Source organism: Gorilla gorilla, chromosome 7, assembly GCF_029281585.2.
Source record: "Gorilla gorilla gorilla isolate KB3781 chromosome 7, NHGRI_mGorGor1-v2.1_pri, whole genome shotgun sequence".
Taxonomy (NCBI): Eukaryota; Metazoa; Chordata; class Mammalia; order Primates; family Hominidae; genus Gorilla; species Gorilla gorilla.
Window position 1 is genome coordinate 33,028,065 of NC_073231.2, and position 22,089 is coordinate 33,050,153.

The 22,089-nt window shown below is 40.0% G+C and overlaps 1 protein-coding gene across 5 annotated transcripts in view; it reads right to left on the minus strand.

Annotated features, from left to right (window-relative positions):
- The window catches only part of INTS9 (integrator complex subunit 9), a 121,604-nt gene that overhangs the window by 36,960 nt on the left and 62,555 nt on the right, over nt 1-22,089 (minus strand). For all 5 annotated transcript variants that reach the window (XM_055348323.2, XM_019032353.3, XM_055348319.2 and 2 more), the window contains 2 exons: nt 10,692-10,812; nt 9,523-9,657 (listed from right to left, as the gene is read on the minus strand). In XM_055348323.2, the coding sequence (XP_055204298.1) occupies nt 9,523-9,657; nt 10,692-10,812 (256 nt within the window). The remainder of the gene's footprint in view (nt 1-9,522; nt 9,658-10,691; nt 10,813-22,089) is intronic.

A 22,089-nucleotide genomic window follows, 5' to 3' on the forward strand; every position in this document is an offset into this window, starting at 1 on the left:
AGTTTCTAAAACTAACCAGGCCTAGCTCATGCCTGTAATCCCACCACTTTGGGAGGCTGAGATGGGTGAATCGCTTGAGCCCAGGAGTTCGAGACCAGCCTGGGCAACATGGTAAAACCCCGTTTCTACAAAAAAAAAAAAAAAATTAGCCAGATGTGCTGGTGCACTGTAGTCCCAGCTATTTGGGAGGCTGAGGTGGGAGGATCATTTGAGCCCATAGAGTTTGAGGTTGCAGTGAGTCATGATCACGCCACTGCACTCCAACCTGGGCAACAGAGTGAGACTGTCTCAAAAATAAATAAATAAAGTAAGTAAATAATAAAACCAAGCCCTAACGTCTAGGTATATGTAGCTTTTGCTATACTATGCTGGGGAATTTCACATCTCAAACTCAAGTCTACCCCTGAAGTCAGGCAGAGTAGCCAAGAAGCTATTGAAATAATATGACTATTAAGTTGCCTTTTCAAACCAACATAATACAAAATGCAGTATTCAAATACAGGTACGCAGGTCACAAGCAAATCCATTCATTTGATTAGCCAGGGCCAGAAAGGCTGCGGCTTCAATAATCAAAAGTGCTTGCCAGTTATTGCCAATACATTTATGGGATCTTTCCAACAGGTGCTGCTTGTTTTGTTCTATTAGTATTACCATTTTTAAACTGTGTCCTGGGCCCTTTTTCTGGGCAGACTGTACAACTGTTTGAAATAAGTTTTTTTAAGGAAAAAAGTTTTAAGCCATTTAAATGTCCAACAGTGGAAGAGTTAAACATTTCATGGTATATCCACGTGACAGACCACCAGACAGATATCATATGTCATGTGGTAGAATCCATGATGACCTAAGTAAAGTTCACTATACAGTTCATCAGAAAGAGTAGAAAAGCAGGCTGCAAATAGCTCTTAATGTCAGGATTCATACAGTTTTTATCTTTTCTCTGAGATTTTTGTATTTTCCAAAATTATTACAATAAATACAAATTAAAATTTTCTAATCAGAAATAGAAGAAAATAATATTATTTCAAAATAAGACATCTATTATAACTCCTGACAAGACCACACATGGGCATGAGCTGCTGGCATGCTCCCAGAATCTATTTTTATTTTTATTTATTTATTTTGAAACAGGGTCTCACTTTGTTGCCCAGGCTGGAGCACACTGGTGCAGTCACAGCTCACTGCAGCCTCAACCTCCCTAACTGAAGCGATCCTCCCACCTCAGCATCCCGAGTAGCTGGGACCACAGGCATGTGCCACCACGCCCAGCTTCTTTCTTGATTTTTTGTAGAGACGGAGTCCCACTATATTATCCAAGCTGGTCTTGAACACTCCTGAGCTCAAGCAATCCTCCCATCTTGGCCTCCCAAGGTGTTGGGATTACAGGCATGAGCCAATATGCTCTGCCACACTCCCAGAATCTAAACTGAGAGGACAGAGACGCTCAGAAGCAAGGGCAGCTGACAAATTTGAGAAACTAAATCAAAACTGGAATAAATTCCTGGGGAAACTAGGGGTCTTGGAATGAGGACAAAATGGCAGGCAATCGCCTCTACTGTGGGTGGAGGAGAGGCTGGGTAAAAACCCTTTGTCCTTTTTTCTTTCCTCCGTATTACAGTTGGCAGATTGTGGAAGGTTCAGTACCCCCCTCCTCCTGCGTGAGGAAGGAAATGCCAGAACAGTGGGATGAAGGTTCACAGAACACCAAGCCACTACTTGCTTGTTCCCTCACACCACAAGGGCAAAGTGGTGACAAGTCAGGGAGACACTCAGGAGAAACAATGCCTGAAGCAGTGGTATGAGAGGAGGGTCCCTGAGGGTCAAGCAAGAAGAGCTCACAGGGAATCAAACAAGACCACCAAGGAAGGCAGCATCTACTAAACATGGTGAGCTAAAATCTATCCCCACAGGGAGAATTAGTCAACCAGAGAGTAGGAATATATGTATTAAAATGTCCCAAAAATACATAGAGGGTGATTAAAATGAGCAGGTATAAAGAGAAACACCTAGAAATACTGTGAACAAAAGTATAGTTGTGGAAATGAAGAGTTCAATACATAGGCTGAGGAGCAGCATGAATACGGCTGAGAACGAATTCAGGGGCCGGAAGATTTTTTCCAGGAGGCTTCATGAAGTAGACGGGAAATACACAAGAAAAAAGACATGCAATACACGGAAGTGTCAGTATCTATATACTAGAAATTCCATAAAAAGAAAAAAAATCAACCATGAGTAAGTAATTTAAAATATGACTAAGAATTTATTTAAGTTAAAGGAAACTGGAAGATCTCACAGATACTACATTCACAGGAAAAACACACATTGAAGAGAAATCATTTTAAAACTTACAAATATTAAAGTGAAAATTCTAAAAGCAGATCCCATATAATGGAACGCAAATTTAAATGGCTTCAGGGTTCTTAATGACAACAAGCGATACAAGTGGAAAATGAAGTCATATTTCCAAAGCTTTATCCTATCGAAGTTTTTTGCCTTTGATTTTTAATCCATCCAAGCTATCATTTAAATGTGAGAAAAAAATTAAAGACATTCTTAATAATTCAAGGCCTCATAGGCTTACCACTTCAAGACCCTCTAGATTCCCATTCCTCAAGCATTCCTGGAAGAAGAAAAGTCAATCTAGCAGGATGTTATGAGATCCTGTTTATGGAAAGTAAGGTTGAAAAACTTACAATATATCTCAATGAAGATCACTGTTGTTGCAATAAGGAATATATTCACCACCGTATTATGTATGTTCTAAACGACCCAGAACTAAAATTCTAGATGGTTTCACCATGGTCATCATGGGGTATGATGTGCAAAGGAAGAGAGAAAGATAGGGGAGATGAGGACAGTGTGGCTTTGGGAGGAAAGATACAGATACTGATAAGTAAGATAGTCACAGAAAAAATAAACTAAGAAATAACTCAGAAGAATAAAAATAAAATGTGCATTTTCACATATACAGAAGGAAATTTACACTTCTAAAGGAAGGCAAGAAAGGACTAGGAAAAGAATGAACTAAAAACATGAAAGAAGATGGCAAAACTACAATAGTCATCACAAGAAACATAAACAGGCTCACCAACCAAGAGACACTAGATTAAAAAAAAAATCCCGGCCAAGCACGGTGGCTCATGCCTGTAATCCCAGCACTTCGGCAGGCCAAAGGTGGACCAATCGCTTGAGCCCAGGAGTTTGAGACCAGCCTGGGCAATATAGGAAGATCCTGTCTCTACAAAAAATACAAAAATTAGCCAGCCACGGTGACATGTGCCTGTAGTCCCAGCTACTTGGGAGGCTGAGGTGGGAGGACTGCTTGAACTGCGGAGGCAGAGGCTGCAGTGAGTTGAGATTGCACCACTGTACTCTAGCCTGAGCGACAGAGCAAGACCTTGTCTCAAAAAAACAAAACGAAACAAAAAAAACCAGGCACATATGAAATGGGAAAAAGCCTCTTGGCTTTTAATGCAGTTTTTATAGAGAAAAAAAGCATCAAAGCATCCTGATAAAAAGAATAACTGATTGATAAAACACAATGATCATGAATATATGGACTCCTGAGTATACAGCTTAGAAATATTAAAAAAGTAAAAATTGGCAAACTACAGTGAGAAATAGATAAATCAACAACTAACACACCCTTTTCAGAAATCAGTAGCTAAGCAAAGATATAAGACTTGAATAATGCAAAAAACTCAAATACATATAGAAATATTTTACCCAACAGTGAATACACATTCTTTTCCAAGACACGTAGAACATTTACAAAAATAGACTGTGCTTCAAAGGAAGACTAATCAAATTTCAGTCCATCAGGATATGTTTATTATAATGCAAAAGATTAGAATCCTGAAACATATGCTTAAAAACATTTCCTCTAATCCTATGTCTAATCAGACTGGATGGACTAGAAACAAACAATTATACTGTAAAATAACCTTTGGTTATTTAAATCATGAACATTATAGAGAAAATTATGACATACTTAGAGATGAATGACAAAGCACTGCGTATCAAAAATGTAACAGAGTAAAATTATACTAAGAAACCGGTTGCTTTAAATACATTTATCGAAAAGCAAACACTGAAACACACTTAGCAAGTATTAAACAGAGTAAATCCAAAGTAAAGAAGGAAGGAAGGAAATAAAGGGCAGAACAAAGGATGAGAATACAACCAAAACGATTAAAAGCAAAAACTTATTTTTTGAATAAAATCAATAATACAGACAAACTTCTGGCAAGTCTGATCAAGATGATGATGAAAATAAAATTTAGAACGAAAACAGACTTACACAAAAAGGTTAAACAAATAAAAGAGGATTATAAATAGCTCTATGCCTATGATTTTGAAAACCTAAGCAATAAGGACAAATCTCTGCCAAAATTCTGGCACAATTTTGGCCCAGAAAATATAGTTCAATAATGGTAATCCAGGTCCAGACAGTTTTATGGAACATTTGACCAAACTTTCAGGAAAAGATAATCCCTACCTCATATACTTTTTGCTGACATTAGAAAAAGAGGGAAAGGCTCCCAAATCACCTTATGAGACTAATATACCTTGGCTTCCAACAAACAAAGGTAGTACAAGAAAATAATGTATGGGCCCATTTTTCACCTATGACTATAGATTATACACTTCAATAAAATATTCACCAACTCATTCCTGGAGAGTATTTTAAAAAGAATAGATTGTAATCAAGCAAGATTTATCCCAGGAATATTGGATGGTTAAATGTGAGAAAAGCTAACACTGCAGTTCACTACATTAATGGTCTCAAAGGAGAGAAATCAAAGTTGATCTCACATGCTCAAAAGCATTTGATAAGGTATAACACTTATATCTGACTTTTAAAAAATCAGAAAGTTGGGGATAAAGGAGACACTCCTTAACTTGACAAATAAAAATGGTGCAGTAAGCGTGATGTTTAACGAAGAAACTACAAAAGCTTTCCTTTTACAGCCTTATACAAGACAAGGATGTCCACCATCATCATTGCTGTGCAACGTAGTATTATAGGGCTCAGTCACAAGATAAGAAAAATAAAAGATACGAAGGTTAGAAGAGAGGTGAGAAAACTGTTACTTCTTTGCAAGATAATATCAATAGATTATTAGAATTAAGAGAATTCAGCATGGTTGCTAAATATCAAATCAATTAAAAAATTAATACTGAGACCTCATGCTCAGTAAAGGCTAGTTCTCTTCCTTCTCCCTTTGGGAGGCTGCACTCTTCGGCCTCAATTTTCCTTTAACTCTCCATCCATTCTTACACAAGACTATTTTTCTTTCTTCCACTGTCTGTTGGTAAAAGTTCACTATGGATCAGTCTTTGGCCCTCAGCCCTTTATTTAGATTTTTTTTTTTTTTTTTTTTTTTTTGTGAGACGGAGTCTCTCTCTGTTGCCCTGGCTGAAGTGTAATAGTGCGATCTCGGCTCACTGCAACCTCCACCTCCTGGGTTCAAGCGATTCTCCTGCCTCAGCCTCCCGAGTATTTGGGATTACAGGTGAACACCATCACACCGGTTAATTTTTGTATTTTTAGTAGAGATGGGGTTTCACCATGCTGGGGTCTTGTACTCCTGACCTTGTGATCTGCCTGCCTTGGTCTCCCAAAGTGCTGGGATTACAGGCGTGAGCCACTGTGCCCGGTTAGATTTTTAAAACGTGACAACCCTCCAGTTTGTCTCCAGACTTGCCTCCACATCCCAGTTCCAGCCCCATATTTACATCTGTCTAATGTCCTCTCAAATTCACATTCATGAAACCTACTACCCTCTTCTGCAACAAATGTCCCTCTGCCAACTCTTCCTTGTTAACTGGAATGGCCATTAACACCATTCTCAATGTCATGCAGACATAAGATCTGTAACTTTTATTCTTTCTTTTCTGAAGACAGTGGGCATTCAACAAATGTTTCTTGCATTAAAGACCCGCCAATGTTTTAACTCTTTTCTCCATTCTTACTGCCTCAAGCTTAATCCAAAGCCTTATTTCCCCATGTTTATCAGAATTCTACAGCAGCCTGTGATATTCTTCCTAGTTAGTAAAGATTGTACTCAAGTAGACCAGGGGTTAGCAAAGTTTGCTCTAACGTTTAAAGTAGAATTCTGCCATTATAACTTTTTTTTTTTTTGAGACAGGGTCTTGCTCTGTTGCCCAGGCTAGAGTACAATGGCACAAACATGGCTCACTGCAGCCTCAACCTCCCAGGCTGAAGAAATCCTCATGCCTCAGCCTCCTGAGTAGCTGGGACCACAGGCGCGTGCCACCGCATCTGGCTTTTTTTTTTTTTTTTAAACTTTTTGTAGAGATGGGATCTTGCCATGTTGCCCAGGCTGGTCTCCAATTCCTAGGCTCAAGCAATCATCTTGCCTTGGCCTCCCAAAATGCTGTGATTACAGGCATGAGCCACCTTGTCCAGCCTATGGTGTATATTCAGCCATAAACATTCCATAAACAAGTGGGTGTGGCTGTACTTCAACAAAATATTATATGACAAAATAGGTGGCATGCTACATTTAGTGCCCAGGCCACAGTTTGCTAACATCTGCATTAGTCTATCAAGTTTTTCAAACCAAAACTTTTCTCATCCCTGCCAATTCAATACAGAATCCAATTACGTGGGTAGAGAAAAATCTAATTTTTTTCTTTTTTACGTATAACACAGGTTGCCAGCTAGAAATTAAAATTAATTACTTAGGTATGTTGCTCATTACTTTCAAGACATTATTTTCCCTTTAAATTTATGGACCTTGTAAGAATAATTTACTGGAAATTACATCAATAGTACTGTAAAAGCTTTGAACTAAGCAGGACAAATCGTGAGAGTTGGCAGCCAAGCCATCTTTCTGTCTTTTATGGAAGAACATATCAGGAATGATAGAAGCTGCCAATAAAAAATTTTGATTCAATGAAGCAGATGATGGTGACATTGATGGGCTTTTGATTTCAATAACCAGGAAGGGCCCAGAATTCTGCCAGATGCAGGAAAAAATAGCAACGTCCCCTCTAGACCTTGAGATGAAACTTGGCTATAAAATAAGGTATAAAGAAATAATACAGAATGGCAGCTCAGACATCCTATTGTTCAACACTAGAGCACAGCATGGTTCTCCCTGTATTAAAATGGGGTCTGTTAATTATTGACTTAGCCATTCCATAATGCATGCACATATCAAGACATCATGCATACCATAAATATATACAATTTTTATTTGTAATTAAAAAATGAATAATTTCTTTCTTTCTTTACAGATAGTGCTCTAACATGGTGAATGTTCTTCAAACCCACTGGACTTTGTGTAAGAAGCATGGTTAGCACCAACCCCACAGAGTGACATGGTACAAGAAGGGAAAAGAGGATCTGTACGCCGAGGGAAAGTGGCTTAATGGCAGGAAGGGGTGGCTATGTAGGCAGACCAAGCCAATCTTCTGGAAAAAGGCTAAAACTACAAATGAGATTGTGCTAAAGCTTAAGTGTTGGGCCCAATTGCAGATCTCGGAGAATGCTGGCTACTAAGAGATACAAGCATTTTTAACTGGGAAGGGATAAAAGGAGAAAAGGCCAAGTGATCCAGTTCTTAGCTTCATTTTTGGTTTTATTATGAAGACAATAAAAATTTGAGGTTATGTTAAAAAATAAATAAATAGGCCAGGTGTGGTGGCTATAGTCCTAGCTACTTGGGAGGATTGCTTGAGCCCGGGAGTTTGAGATTACAGTGAGCTATGACTACACCACTGTACTCCAGTCCGGGTGACAGAACAAGACCTTCTCTCTCTTTCTCTCTCTCTCTCTCTCTCTCTCTCTCCATAAATAGATGTAGATAAACAAATGTAATATGGACTTCTACAAGTTACCTAATGTATCTATATACCCATTCAACAGCTAACTAATGTCCCCCCACTCCCTATTACAAACATAGAAATAACCAACATTCAGGAAATGAACAGTAAATTATTTACAAATACCTAAAAAGGAGTAAGTATCACATTCATAACAATGTTTATATGTGCTAGGCTTCTTGCCAAATATGACTGGAATGAATAACTTAAAACGTTCCAATAGTTTCCCTCTCCATATTAAAATAAAACCAAAATTCCTCCTCACAGCCTGCCAGCACTACATGACATGGTGTCTGCCACTCTCTTGGACCTCACTGCTGACCTCCATGCTGCGACCACAATAGCCTTCTCTGCCCTTCAAACATGCCCAGCTTATTCTTACTTTAGGGGCCCTTCACTGGCCATCCCTTTGTAATACAAACACTCACAGCTTTACGTGGCTAATTTCTCTGTTTTTCTTTTTTCTTTCTCTTTTTTTTTTTTTTTTGTTGAGATGGGAGTCTCACTCTGTCACCCAGGCTGGGTACAGCAGCATGATCACAACTCACTGCAACCTCTGTCTCCCGAGTTCAAGTGATTCTCCCACCTCAGCCTCCCAAGTAGCTGGGATTACAGGTGCGCACCATCACACCTAATTTTTGTATTTTTAGTAGAGACGGGATTTCACCATGTTGGCCAGGTTGGTCTTGAACTCCTGACCTAAAGTGATCCACTCGCCTTGGCTTCCCAAAGTGCTGGGATTACAGGCATGAGCCACCATACCCGGCCTTTTTTTTTTTTTTCTTGAGGCATAATCTCACTCTGTTACCCACACTGGAGTGCAGTGGCGCAATCTCGGCTGACTGCAACCTCGCTTCCCAGGCTCAAGCGATCCTTCTGCCTTAGCTTCCCGAGTAGCTGGGACCACAGCGTGTGCCACCACACCCGGGTAATTTTTGAATTTTTTGTAGAGACAGGGTTTTGCCATATTGCCCAGGCTGGTCCTGAACTCCTAGGCTCAAGCAGTTATCCCATTTCGGCCTCCCAAAGTGATGGGATTACAGGTATGAGCCACCACGCCCAGCCGACATGGTTTATCTCTCCAGGTCTCAGTTCAAGTGAGATCTTCCCACTGGCTTTCCTGGGCACCGAATCTAAACCAATGGCCATCACTCTGAAAATCACCCTGCTTTACGGTTTTCAGTACTTGTATCTCAATCGGAAGTGACCATGCACTTTATTTGTTTACCTACTATACACCATCCTCTCCCCAACATCATCAACTCCCCTACAACATAAGATCTACAGGCATGGGCTTTGCCCGTTGGTCACCACTGAATCCCCAATACCCAGATGTGTGCATGACACTTGACACTTGGCCCTTGGGAAGGATTCTAAACAGTTAATATTTGCTGAGTAAATGCATAACCATCTGTGTCCCACATCAGGCTATGGTCTTTGGAAGGCCTGGGGGATTTCAGAATCCTAGGGGTGACCCTCAAGGTAGCAGGACTATTTCAGAGAAATCTGTAGGTCAAAATGTTGAGACTCAAATAGTCTACCTTGGTTAGAGAGTATCTGTAGAAAACCATATCTGGAAGATTTAAAAATGGCTGATGGTTCCTTGGATACATTCTGAATTTGACTTAAGTAACCGAAAAGCTGAGTTGCTAGAAGAGAATTTGGAATTACCTGGGGGTGTGTGGTAAGCAAGGAGGATCCAGAGACATAAGACACTTTCTCGTAATGAGACTGGATGATCCAGTTGGAGCTCCCAAGGGCATAGCCAGAGCTCAGAGGAGTCACCTGGACTGCACCAAAAAGCTCCTAAAAGAGAACCACAGTAAGAATGTGCAATGAGCTTACAGTGACAGTCACACGAGGTAATTCTGCAGGGAAAAACAACAGAAATATCCTCAGTTTAAAAACAAAAATTATTTTAAAGTAAACCAGAGACTGGGCGCAATGGCTCACGCCTGTAACCCCAGCACTTTGGGAGGCTAAGGCCAGGAGTTCAAGACGAGCCTGGGCAACATGGCGAAACCCTGTCTCTACAAAAAAATACAAAAATTAGCTGGGCATGGTGGCACATGCCTGTAGTCCTCAAGTAGCTACTTGGGGCAGGAGGATCACTGGAGCCTGGGAAGTTGAGGCTGCAGTGAGCCGTGTTTGTACCACTGCGCTCCAGCCTGGGTAACAAAGTGGGACCTTGTCTCAGTCAATCAATCAATAAAGTAAACTAGAAAGTTTTAAGGAAAACAGAAAGATGATGGAGATCAACTGGCAGACAAAGAAAGCAATCCTATAATCTTTACTTGTCACCTGAGAGCTTCAGCTCTCTTCCATGTCCCCAGGCACTCAAGGTTCACACATTAAAAGGGAGAGATGAAATATTACCAAACAGACCAAAGACTCACACACTTTGGCTTTCCTTTTTCATTTTCAGTTAGGTGTTAGGCCCTTGTTGTTTGGTACTGAGTAGCTCTGGGCACAGGATGACAGTAAGAAATGGGAAGGCTTATCATTTAGCTCAGAGCTCAAAAGTCACACTTGGCAAACTCTTCTCTTTTCCCGTTTCACCCATCCAAAATCTATAAAATCTAATGTGAACAGGATGAGACATTTCCCTTTCTCCCGACTCCCTGCACGCTGGCCAATCGAATGCTGGCTGGTGATGGAGATGTAAGGGTGGGGAAAGAGCACCAATAAAATCCTGCGCGGAACGGAGGAAAGAACAGAGGCTCTGGATCCTCAGCAATGGAATGGCTTTAAAAACGTAACTATAGGATTCTTCCAAACAACAAACAACAATATGAATGGAAAGCATTCATGAATAACTGAAATGTAATATGAATACTCACAATTTTCTGAGAATATCCCACCAGCTGGATTTTACTAAGGGCAGAGTTCACCTCTTGCATTGTATAGCATCTTCTCCAGGTTGAGACTTCCACTGCATCCTTGAGAGGAGAAGGTAGCAGCCTGCAAATGGATCACAATGTCAACTACCAGGTGAACATTTCTTCATGTTCTACAGCATTCCTTTCTAGTAATTTGTCCATTTGATCCAAATGGTTTAATTTACTGGCATATAATTGTTCATAGGATTCCTTTATGATCATTTCTCTTTATTTTTACTTTTTTTTGAGACAGAGTCTCACTGTGTCACCAGGCTGGAGTGCTATGGCGCCATCTCGGCTCACTGCAACCTCCACCTCCCGGGTTCAAGCGAATCTCCTGCCTCAGCCTCCTAAGTAGCTGGGATTACAGGTGCCCACCACCATGCCTGGCTAATTTTTGTATTTTTAGTGGAGATGGGGTTTCACCATGTTGGCCATGATGGTCTCAATCTCCTGACCTTGTGATAGCCCCAACTCAGCCTCCCAAAGTGCTGGGATTACAGGCGTGAGCCACCGTGCTCAGCCATTTCTTTTTTTTTTTAAAAAAAAATAGAGACATGGTCTTGCTATGTCACCCAAAATGTGTCAACAGAAAAACGTTTTATCATTTGCTCCAAAAGAATCAGGAGGAGACCGGAAGAGTAACTTCCCTGACATTCACTGTACAATACAGGTCCAAGTACTGGGGTGAAATGAATGCATGCCATTAGCCTCTCCTCTCCTGAAACAACACTGAACAGGGCTTCACACACACACACACACACACACACACACACACACACACACACACACACACACACACACACACACTCTCTCTCATACACACACACACACACACTCTCACACACACCCTTAAGACAAAGAGAATGAGAGAAGAGACAATAGCAAGGCATTTTAGAAAGTAGACAGACAAATGATAACTGACTTCATAGGCCCAGGAAAGTTCAATGCAAACGTTTAATTTCTACTGCAGAACCCACAAAAAGTATGGCAACTGAAAACAACAGGTGTATCAGGAAGTTGAATCAACCTAAAAACAAGAGGAACTGTTGAAAAAAGAGACGAGATACTTAGAACCTTCCAGATCTCCTCATTCCTTCCATATAGCTCAGCAGATGTCCCTTCTCCTCTCAGGTATGCTACCAGAGGTTGTTCTCTGGAGGGAGTAAAAATGAAAGTCTGGACTAGGGGAAACCATCAACTGAGACAGCCTTCCTAAACAAAAATTTACATATTCAGAGGAACAATGTTCCTCTCCTCATTTGGCTGCCAAAGCACTATGAGTAAGCTTATTCCCCTCAGGGTAGGGGGCTGAAAGAATCTTCTCTGAAGAATCCAATCAGCCTCAAAGAAAAAAAATTAATGAAAAGATTCTAACGCAGAGGATTCCACAAAGAAACAGCTCAATCAGATTACTTTATGGTAAAATGTGGAATTGAACAAGCCCTACCCATGGCACATAGACTTTCTAATTAGTTTTTTTAATTGTCCAACTCTTAAACATGAGCCAATAGCCAAGGACTACCATAAATTTGAGAAAAGTCTCTAAAATAATAAAGGCCTCAAATGGGGGCAGAGGAGCAGGCAGGGAAATTAGAAGAAATAAATTAGGCAGGTAGAAGAAAACTTTAAGAACAGCTTGTCCTTACTATCGTTAGAAAAATAAGATAGTATAGCTAAGAAATGAGAAGAGATTGCTACAAAATAAAAGATTAAGAGAATAAAAAGAGCTGTTAGAAATTAGAAATACAATGTCATATAGAGAGTGAAAGCATGCCAACAATACACCAGAATTTCAAATAAGCTGAAAAGATTTAAAAGTTATACAAACATGAAAGAGGTACATACATGAAAAACCAGCAAAGCTTATAAAGAGGTGACAGAACTCAATAAAGAATTAGAAATAAAAGAAAACATCACTTTGGAAATGAAGACTAAACTACATGTTGAGCATCCCAAATCTGAAAACCTGAAATCAGAAATGGTCTAAAATCTGCAGCTTTTTGAGGCAAACATGACGCTTAAAGGAAATGCTCACTGGATTACTTTGGATTTCGGATTTGGGATGCTCAATCAGCAATATTCCAAAATCGGAAAAAAAGCTGAAGTCTGAAACACTTTGGTCCCAAGTATTTCACATAAGGGACACTCAACCTGTAATAGAAACAGGGTAAGGGTAATACTAGTCCCTAACAGAAAACCAAGTGAGAGAATAAAAATTAACACTCATAATATTCAATTACTAAACACTATAATTGCTAAAATAAAGAGACATGAAACTACACACTAAAAGAACACAGTGTACACTTGAGAATACTGACCCAGAACAATGAACACCAGACATATTCTGGAAAATATTTAGACTACAAGCAAACCTTTGGGATCTAGGAAAAGAGCAAGTGACTTATAAGGAAAGCAAATTAGATTTTATCAGTGTTTTTAATAGCAATGTTTAATATTAGAAAAAAATACGAGAACATATTTAAGATACTCAAAGAAAGAAAATGCATGCCAAGGACTATATATCTAGCAAAACTTCTTTTTTTTTCTTTTTTTAAAATTTTATTATTATTATACTTTAAGTTTTAGGGTACATGTGCACAATGTGCAGGTTAGTTACATATGTATACATGTGCCATGCTGTTGTGCTGCACCCATTAACTCGTCATTTAGCATTAGGTACGTCTCCTAAAGCTATCCCTCCCCCCTCCCCCCACCCCCAACAGTCCCCAGAGTGTGATGTTCCCCTTCCTGTGTCCATATGTTCTCACTGTTCAATTCCCACCTATGAGTGAGAATATGCGGTGTTTGGTTTTTTTGTTCTTGCGATAGTTTACTGAGAATGATGATTTCCAATTTCGTCCATGTTCCTACAAAGGACATGAACTCATCATTTTTTATGGCTGCATAGTATTCCATGGTGTATATGTGCCACATTTTCTTAATCCAGTCTATCATTGTTGGACATTTGGGTTGATTCCAAGTCTTTGCTATTGTGAATAGTGCCACAATAAACATACGTGTGCATGTGTCTTTATAGCAGCATGATTTATAGTCCTTTGGGTATATACCCACTAATGGGATGGCTGGGTCAAATGGTATTTCTAGTTCTAGATCCCTGAGGAATCGCCACACTGACTTCCACAATGGTTGAACTAGTTTACAGTCCCACCAACAGTGTAAAAGTGTTCCCATTTCTCCACATCCTCTCCAGCACCTGTTGTTTCCTGACTTTTTAATGATTGCCATTCTAACTGGTGTAAGGTGGTATCTCATTGTGGTTTTGATTTGCATTTCTCTGATGACCAGTGATGGTGAGCATTTTTTCATGTGTTTTTTGGCTGCATAAATGTCTTCTTTTGAGAAGTGTCTGCTCATGTCCTTCGCCCACTTTTTGATGGGGTTGTTTGTTTTTTTCTTGTAAATTTGTTTGAGTTCATTGTAGATTCTGGATATTAGCCCTTTGTCAGATGAGTAGGTTGCGAAAATTTTCTCCCATTTTGTAGGTTGCCTGTTCACTCTGATGGTAGTTTCTTTTGCTGTGCAGAAGCTCTTTAGTTTAATTAGATCCCATTTGTCAATTCTGGCTTTTGTTGCCATTGCTTTTGGTGTTTTAGACATGAAGTCCTTGCCCATGCCTATGTCCTGAATGGTAATGCCTAGGTTTTCTTCTAGGGTTTTTATGGTTTTAGGTCTAACGTTTAAGTCTTTAATCCATCTTGAATTAATTTTTGTATAAGGTGTAAGGAAGGAATCCAGTTTCAGCTTTCTGCATATGGCTAGCCAGTTTTCCCAGCACCATTTATTAAATAGGGAATCCCTTCCCCATTGCTTATTTTTTTCAGATTTGTCAAAGATCAGATAGTTGTAGATATGCGGCATTATTTCTGAGGGCTCTGTTGTGTTCCATTGATCTATATCTCTGTTTTGGTACCAGTACCATGCTGTTTTGGTTACTGTAGCCTTGTAGGATAGTTTGAAGTCAGGTAGCGTGATGCCTCCAGCTTTGTTCTTTTGGCCTAGGATTGACTTGGCAATGCAGGCTCTTTTTTGGTTCCATATGAACTTTAAAGTAGTTTTTTCCAATTCTGTGAAGAAAGTCATTGGTAGCTTGATGGGGATGGCATTGAATCTATAAATTACCTTGGGCAGTATGGCCATTTTCATGATATTCATTCTTCCTACCCATGAGCATGGAATGTTCTTCCATTTGTTTGTATCCTCTTTTATTTCATTGAGCAGTGGTTTGTAGTTCTCCTTGAAGAGGTCCTTCACGTCCCTTGTAAGTTGGATTCCTAGGTATTTTATTCTCTTTGAAGCAATTGTGAATGGGAGTTCACTCATGATTTGGCTCTCTGTTTGTCTGTTATTGGTGTATAAGAATGCTTGTGATTTTTGTACATTGATTTTGTATCCTGAGACTTTGCTGAAGTTGCTTATCAGCTTAAGGAGATTTTGGGCTGAGACGATGGGGTTTTCTAGATATACAATCATGTCGTCTGCAAACAGGGACAATTTGACTTCCTCTTTTCCTAATTGAATACCCTTTATTTCCTTCTCCTGCCTAATTGCCCTGGCCAGAACTTCCAACACTATGTTGAATAGGAGTGGTGAGAGAGGGCATCCCTGTCTTGTGCCAGTTTTCAAAGGGAATGCTTCCAGTTTTTGCCCATTCAGTATGATATTGGCTGTGGGTTTGTCATAGATAGCTCTTATTATTTTGAGATATGTCCCATCAATACCTAATTTATTGAGAGTTTTTAGCATGAAGAGTTGTTGAATTTTGTCAAAGGCCTTTTCTGCATCTATTGAGATAATCATGTGGTTTTTGTCTTTGCTTCTGTTTATATGCTGGATTACATTTCTTGATTTGCGTATATTGAACCAGCCTTGCATCCCAGGGATGAAGCCCACTTGATCATGGTGGATAAGCTTTTTGATGTGCTGCTGGATTCGGTTTGCCAGTATTTTATTAAGGATTTTTGCATCAATGTTCATCAAGGATATTGGTCTAAAATTCTCTTCTTTGGTTGTGTCTCTGCCAGGCTTTGGTATCAGGATAATGCTGGCCTCATAAAATGAGTTAGGGAGGATTCCCTCTTTTTCTATTGACTGGAATAGTTTCAGAAAGAATGGTACCAGTTCCTCCTTGTACCTCTGGTAGAATTTGGCTGTGAATCCATCTGGTCCTGGACTCTTTTTGGTTGGTAAGCTATTGATTATTGCCACAATTTCAGAGCCTGTTATTGATCTATTCAGAGATTCAACTTCTTCCTGGTTTAGTCTTGGGAGGGTGTATGTGTCGAGGAATTTATCCATTTCTTCTAGATTTTCTAGTTTATTTGCGTAGAGGTTTTTGTAGTATTCTCTGATGGTAGTTTGTATTTCTGTGGGATCGGTGGTGATATCCCCTTTATCATTTTTTATTGCGTCAATTTGATTCTTCTCTCTTTTCTTCTTTATTAGTCTTGCTAGCGGTCTATCGATTTTGTTGATCCTTTCAAAAAACCAGCTCCTGGATTCATTAATTTTTTGAAGGGTTTTTTGTGTCTCTATTTCCTTCAGTTCTGCTCTGATTTTAGTTATTTCTTGCCTTCTGCTAGCTTTTGAATGTGTTTGCTCTTGCTTTTCTAGTTCTTTTAATTGTGATGTTAGGGTGTCAATTTTGGATCTTTCCTGCTTTCTCTTGTGGGCATTTAATGCTATAAATTTCCCTCTACACACTGCTTTGAATGTGTCCCAGAGATTCTGGTATGTTGTGTCTTTGTTCTTGTTGGTTTCAAAGAACATCTTTATTTCTGCCTTCACTTCGTTATGTACCCAGTAGTCATTCAGGAGCAGGTTGTTCAGTTTCCATGTAGTTGAGTGGTTTTGAGTGAGTTTCTTAATCCTGTGTTCTAGTTTGATTGCACTGTGGTCTGAGAGACAGTTTGTTATAATTTCTGATCTTTTACATTTGCTGAGGAGAGCTTTTCTTCCTACTATGTGGTCAATTTTGGAATAGGTGTGGTGTGGTGCTGCAAAAAATGTATATTCTGTTGATTTGGGGTGGAGAGTTCTGTAGATGTCTATTAGGTCTGCTTGGTGCAGAGCTGAGTTCAATTCCTGGGTATCCTTATTAACTTTCTGTCTCATTGATCTGTCTAATGTTGACAGTGGGGTGTTAAAGTCTCCCATTATTATTGTGTGGGAGTCTAAGTCTCTTTGTAGGTCACTAAGGACTTTCTTTATGAATCTGGGTGCTCCTGTTTGGGTGCATATATATTTAGGATAGTTAGCTCTTCTTGTTGAATTGATCCCTTTACCATTATGTAATGGCCTTCTTTGTCTCTTTTGATCTTTGTTGGTTTAAAGTCTGTTTTATCCGAGACTAGGATTGCAACCCCTGCGTTTTTTTGTTTTCCATTTGCTTGGTAGATCTTCCTCCATCCTTTTATTTTGAGCCTATGTGTGTCTCTGCACATGAGATGGGTTTCCTGAATACAGCACACTGATGGGTCCTGACTCTATCCAATTTGCCAGTCTGTGTCTTTTAATTGGAGCATTTAGTCCATTTACATTTAAAGTTAATATTGTTATATGTGAATTTGATCCTGTCATTATGATGTTAGCTGGTTATTTTGCTCGTTAGTTGATGCAGTTTCTTCCTAGCCTCGATGGTCTTTACAATTTGGCATGATTTTGCAGTGGCTGGTACCAGTTGTTCCTTTCCACGTTTAGTGCTTCCTTCAGGAGCTCTTTTAGGGCAGGCCTGGTGGTGACAAAATCTCTCAGCATTTGCTTGTCTGTAAAGTATTTTATTTCTCCTTCACTTATGAAGCTTAGTTTGGCTGGATATGAACTTCTGGGTTGAAAATTCTTTTCTTTAAGAATGTTGAATATTGGCCCCCACTCTCTTCTGGCTTAGAGTTTCTGCTGAGAGATCAGCTGTTAGTCTGATGGGCTTCCCTTTGTGGATAACCCGACCTTTCTCTCTGGCTGCCCTTAACATTTTTTCCTTCATTTCAACTTTGGTGAATCTGACAATTATTGTCTTGGAGTTGCTCTTCTCGAGGAGTAGCTTTGCAAAAGTGACTTTCAAGGCCAAAGATCACAGACAAACAATTATGAACATGCAGGAACTCAGGGAATATTGTTCTTGTGATCCCATCCTGAGAAATCTACTGAAGACTGAGTTTCAGACAATCAGAATGATGACAGAAACATCAGTATGCATGGGCCAGTAGCGAGCATTAAATATACAGTTACTAGTAGCTGACAGACTACATGAAGGTTAAAAGGAAGGGAGGATAGTATGTAATGAATATATATTCTGACAACACAGATATGGTAAAAGTGTAAAAAAAATGTGGGGGGAAATATATATGCTCTGTTCTCCAAAGAGTACTACAAACAATGACCAATTTAGTAGCAATGAGCATTGCTAACAACCAAAATGGGATCTTAAAATTCCACTTCCCATTGGAGAAACCAGGGTTTCTTGGAGAAATGGGTAATTTAGGGCAGAGAATGTACATGAGGAATCTTAAACATCCTGCTATCACAGATGGTAAGGAAACAATCAAAGACTATGAGGGTCACAATAAACGACCCAGAGGACAATTAGTCCGTTTTCACACTGCTGATGAAGACATACTGAGACTGGGAAGAAAAATAGGTTTAATTGGACTTACAGTTCCACATGGCTGGGGAGGCCTCAGAATCATGGTGGGAGGTGAAAGATACTTCTTACATGGCGGTGGCAAGAGAAAATGAGGAAGAAGCAAAAGCGGAAGCCCCGATAAACCCATCAGATCTTGTGAGACTTATTCACTATCACGAGACCAGCACAGGAAAAACTGGTCCCCGTGATTCCATTATCTCCCCCTGGGTCCCTCCCACAACATGTGGGAATTCTGGGAGATACAATTCAAGTTGAGATTTGGGTGGGGACGCAGGCAAACCATATAAACACCTGACAAGGCTTTCAGTGTTCAAAGATGGGACAATTCCAGCTGAAACAACCACCGCCACCACCCAATGGGTTGAAACCATGCAATATTTCAGAGGGGGCTGTAATTGGACTGGAGCTTTCGAGTTGCTGGGAATGTTCTCTTCCTTGACCAGGGGTGTGGCTTTAAGAGTGGTTGCTTTATAATAATTTATTAAGCAATATATTAGTTTTGTGTGTTTTGATATCTGTGGGTTTTTTTTTTTTTTTTTTTTGCTGCTGTTGTTTTTAGACAAGGTCTTGCTCTGTCACCTAGGCTGGAGTGCAGTGGCATAATCACAGCTCACTGCAGCCTCAACCTCCTGAGCTCAAGCGATCCTCCTGCCTCAGCTTCCAAAATAGCTGGGACTACAGGTGCGTGCCACCATGCCCGGCTCAGTTTATTTTTTGTAGAGATGGGATTTTGCCACGTTGCCCATGCCGGTCTCAAACTCCTGGACTCAAGCGATCTGCCCGCCGTGGCCTCCCAAAGTGCTGGGATTATGGGCATGACTAATATCTGTGCTTTATATTACAATAAAAAGGTTAATTTAAAAATCGGAAGAATTGATGTCAAAAAAATATTACACCAGGAATGAAACACTGATAGAAAGCTTGGGAAATAAAGGGAATTTTGCGGAAGAACAAACAAAAAGAAAAACAGAGATGGAAAAGAGAAGAGAAAAATATTTAAATGACAGTCTAAGAGGTTCAGCATCTAATAGCAAGAGTTGCAGAAAGAACACAGAAAATGGGGGTAGAAAACTTTTTTTTTAAACCAGAATCAAATTTCTTCATTTTCTAAATTGGGAATTGGCAAACCTTTTCCATAAGTGGCTGCAGATATTTTAAGCTTTGCAGATCACATATAGTCTCCACCACAACTATTCAACTTAGCCGTGTAATAGCATACACAATATGTAAACAAGTGTGGCTGTGTTCTGATAAAACTTTATAAAAACAGTGGTGGGCCAGATCTGGCCCAAAAACAGTGCTGGCCTTAGTTGCCACTCCTGTTCTAAATTGAAAGGGCCCACTAAGTACTCAGCACATGAATGAAACTGCTTCAGTAAGAACCATCATCATGAACTCAAGGAATAAAGACAAGATTCTAAAAGCTATCATATGGGAATCAAGAGGTACAAACTAAAGATCTAGGTTCAAAATAGCATTGGACATTTCAACAGCACTCCTGGAAGCTAGAAGGAAATATAATGTTTTCAATATTGTAAGAGAAAATTGTATCTAATGTAGATTTCTATCAAATAGTTTTAGGGTTATTTCTACCAAATAGATGTGCATATCTACTGCCCATCCCACACACTTCCCACACACTCTTTGTGTGGGAAAATTTACTTCCCACACACTCTTTGGCAGGGAGTTACTGGAGGATGTAGCCTGAAAAATGAAGGAGTAAACAAGAAAAAGGAAGATCCAGAAAACAGAATAAAGAAGCAAAGAAGTCTTCGGGATAACGGTGAGGAAAATCCTCAGCTGAAAGCCATGGCATTAGGCCCAAGACAGCTGACATCAGAGACAGAAGGCTGGGGAGAGGACTTTTCAAGGAGATAAAAGTTGTCAGAATACCTATGGAGACTGAACATGATGGGTGGCAGGATATGCCACCCTAAAATATGCCACTTCAGCATAAAGGTTATTTTGAGGTAAAGGCACCTGAAAAACAGCAGGTGCAGGAAGAGCTCTCTGACCTCCTCTTTTTCTTCCTGAAAGGAGATGAAATCCCCATAGGGAAGATGTCCTCCGTATAGCAGGAGGAAAGTAACATTTTTATCTGTAGGGAAAGGGAATGGAGTTCAAGAAAAACCTGTACCAGCAAACCTTGTTAAACCCTGATCTTCCCAGTCACTTCTCCACCCAATTGACTGCCCTAGCCCAAGTCCCCTTCCCTTGTCACATTTTCCCAATGTCCTGCTCTTTGTCCAACTCGGTGTCTGCGTTCAACTCTAACTGTTCCTTTGGGTCTTCATTCTCCTGTGCGGACTCTTACATATATGTAACTTAATAAAATGTGTGTGCCTTTCTTCTGTTAACCTGTTTTATGTCAGTTTAATTCTTAGGCACAACTGGACACCCTAAGAGGGTAGAGGAGAAATTTAATTACTTACAAACATATTGAGGAGAGACAAGTAGGGAAAGAGTATAGAGACAATAGGTACATAAAACAACTAGACAAATAAGAAAACAAGGTAATTAACTCAAGGGAAAACAAAAAGTTGCGCAAGATAGAAAAAATAATCCTAATAATCTTATATGGCCGGTGAATTGCATTTATACAGCCATAATAATGCAAACACTGAATTAAGATTTAACCAGAGTAGCACATATGTCAAATCGTTCCTATGCTTTTTACCCTTGTTTCTTTAGCAACAAAATATCAATGATCCATTTTCATTACCTTCTACATAAACAGATACATGAAGATTTTCTTATTCACTTTCTTAGGTACACATAGTGAACTGCTTTAGGTTTTGCAATATTTATTCTATACATATTTACTGAGCACTGACTGTGGTCTCAGGACTTAAGTCACATAAGGGGAATGACACGCACAATATAGGGCTTCTGTTCACACTGTGCTTAAGTCTAAGAAAAATTTAATAGTACAGGGCAACAGGATGCCAAAAGCCTCGAGTCATCCTTGCCTACAGGCTGGCCTTCCCTCCCAGAAGGGCCTCAACAATACACTACAAATGCAAATCTCAAGATCTTATGCACACCTCCTCTCCTCCTTCCCCCAACTTTAATGATTCACCAATACACTGAGGATAAAATCCAAGGCTCTTAGCATGACTTCCTAAGGCCCTTGTTTATCTGGGTGCTGCTTCTGCCTGTACTGTCTATACTGGGCTTTTCTAGTGCAAGGCCCTGCCTGCCTGCACCCCACCTACCTAAGTTCCTCTGTCTTCTACATTTTGAGTGGACAACACTTACTTGCTCTTGCTTAAAACCTAGACACACTTGTCACTTTCTCTCAGATCTTGTGACCCCAGTCTAGGCCAGGTGCTCACTCACGTGCTCTTCGGGAAGGCTGGCTGGCCCTGAATCTGGCAGGAGTACAGGGAAGTGGCACAGAAGCCCACTTTGGACTGAGGCCGCTGCAGGGGCTGCTGCTCCTGCATCTGTTACCTCCACATCCCCATAACTCACGACTGCCTGCTTTAAGGAAGGAGAGATTTCTCTCAGAGGCACTAGGAAATAATGGAAAAAAGAGAATTTACAACCAGACAAGTCTAGGTTTACATCTGGGAGTTAGCTCTTCACCTCCAAGCCTCAGTTTCCTCATCTATAAAATGGAGAGAATACTACCTTCCTTTGAGAGTTTCTCTGCAATGGGGAAATGATATATAATATAATCCATGTGAAATGTCT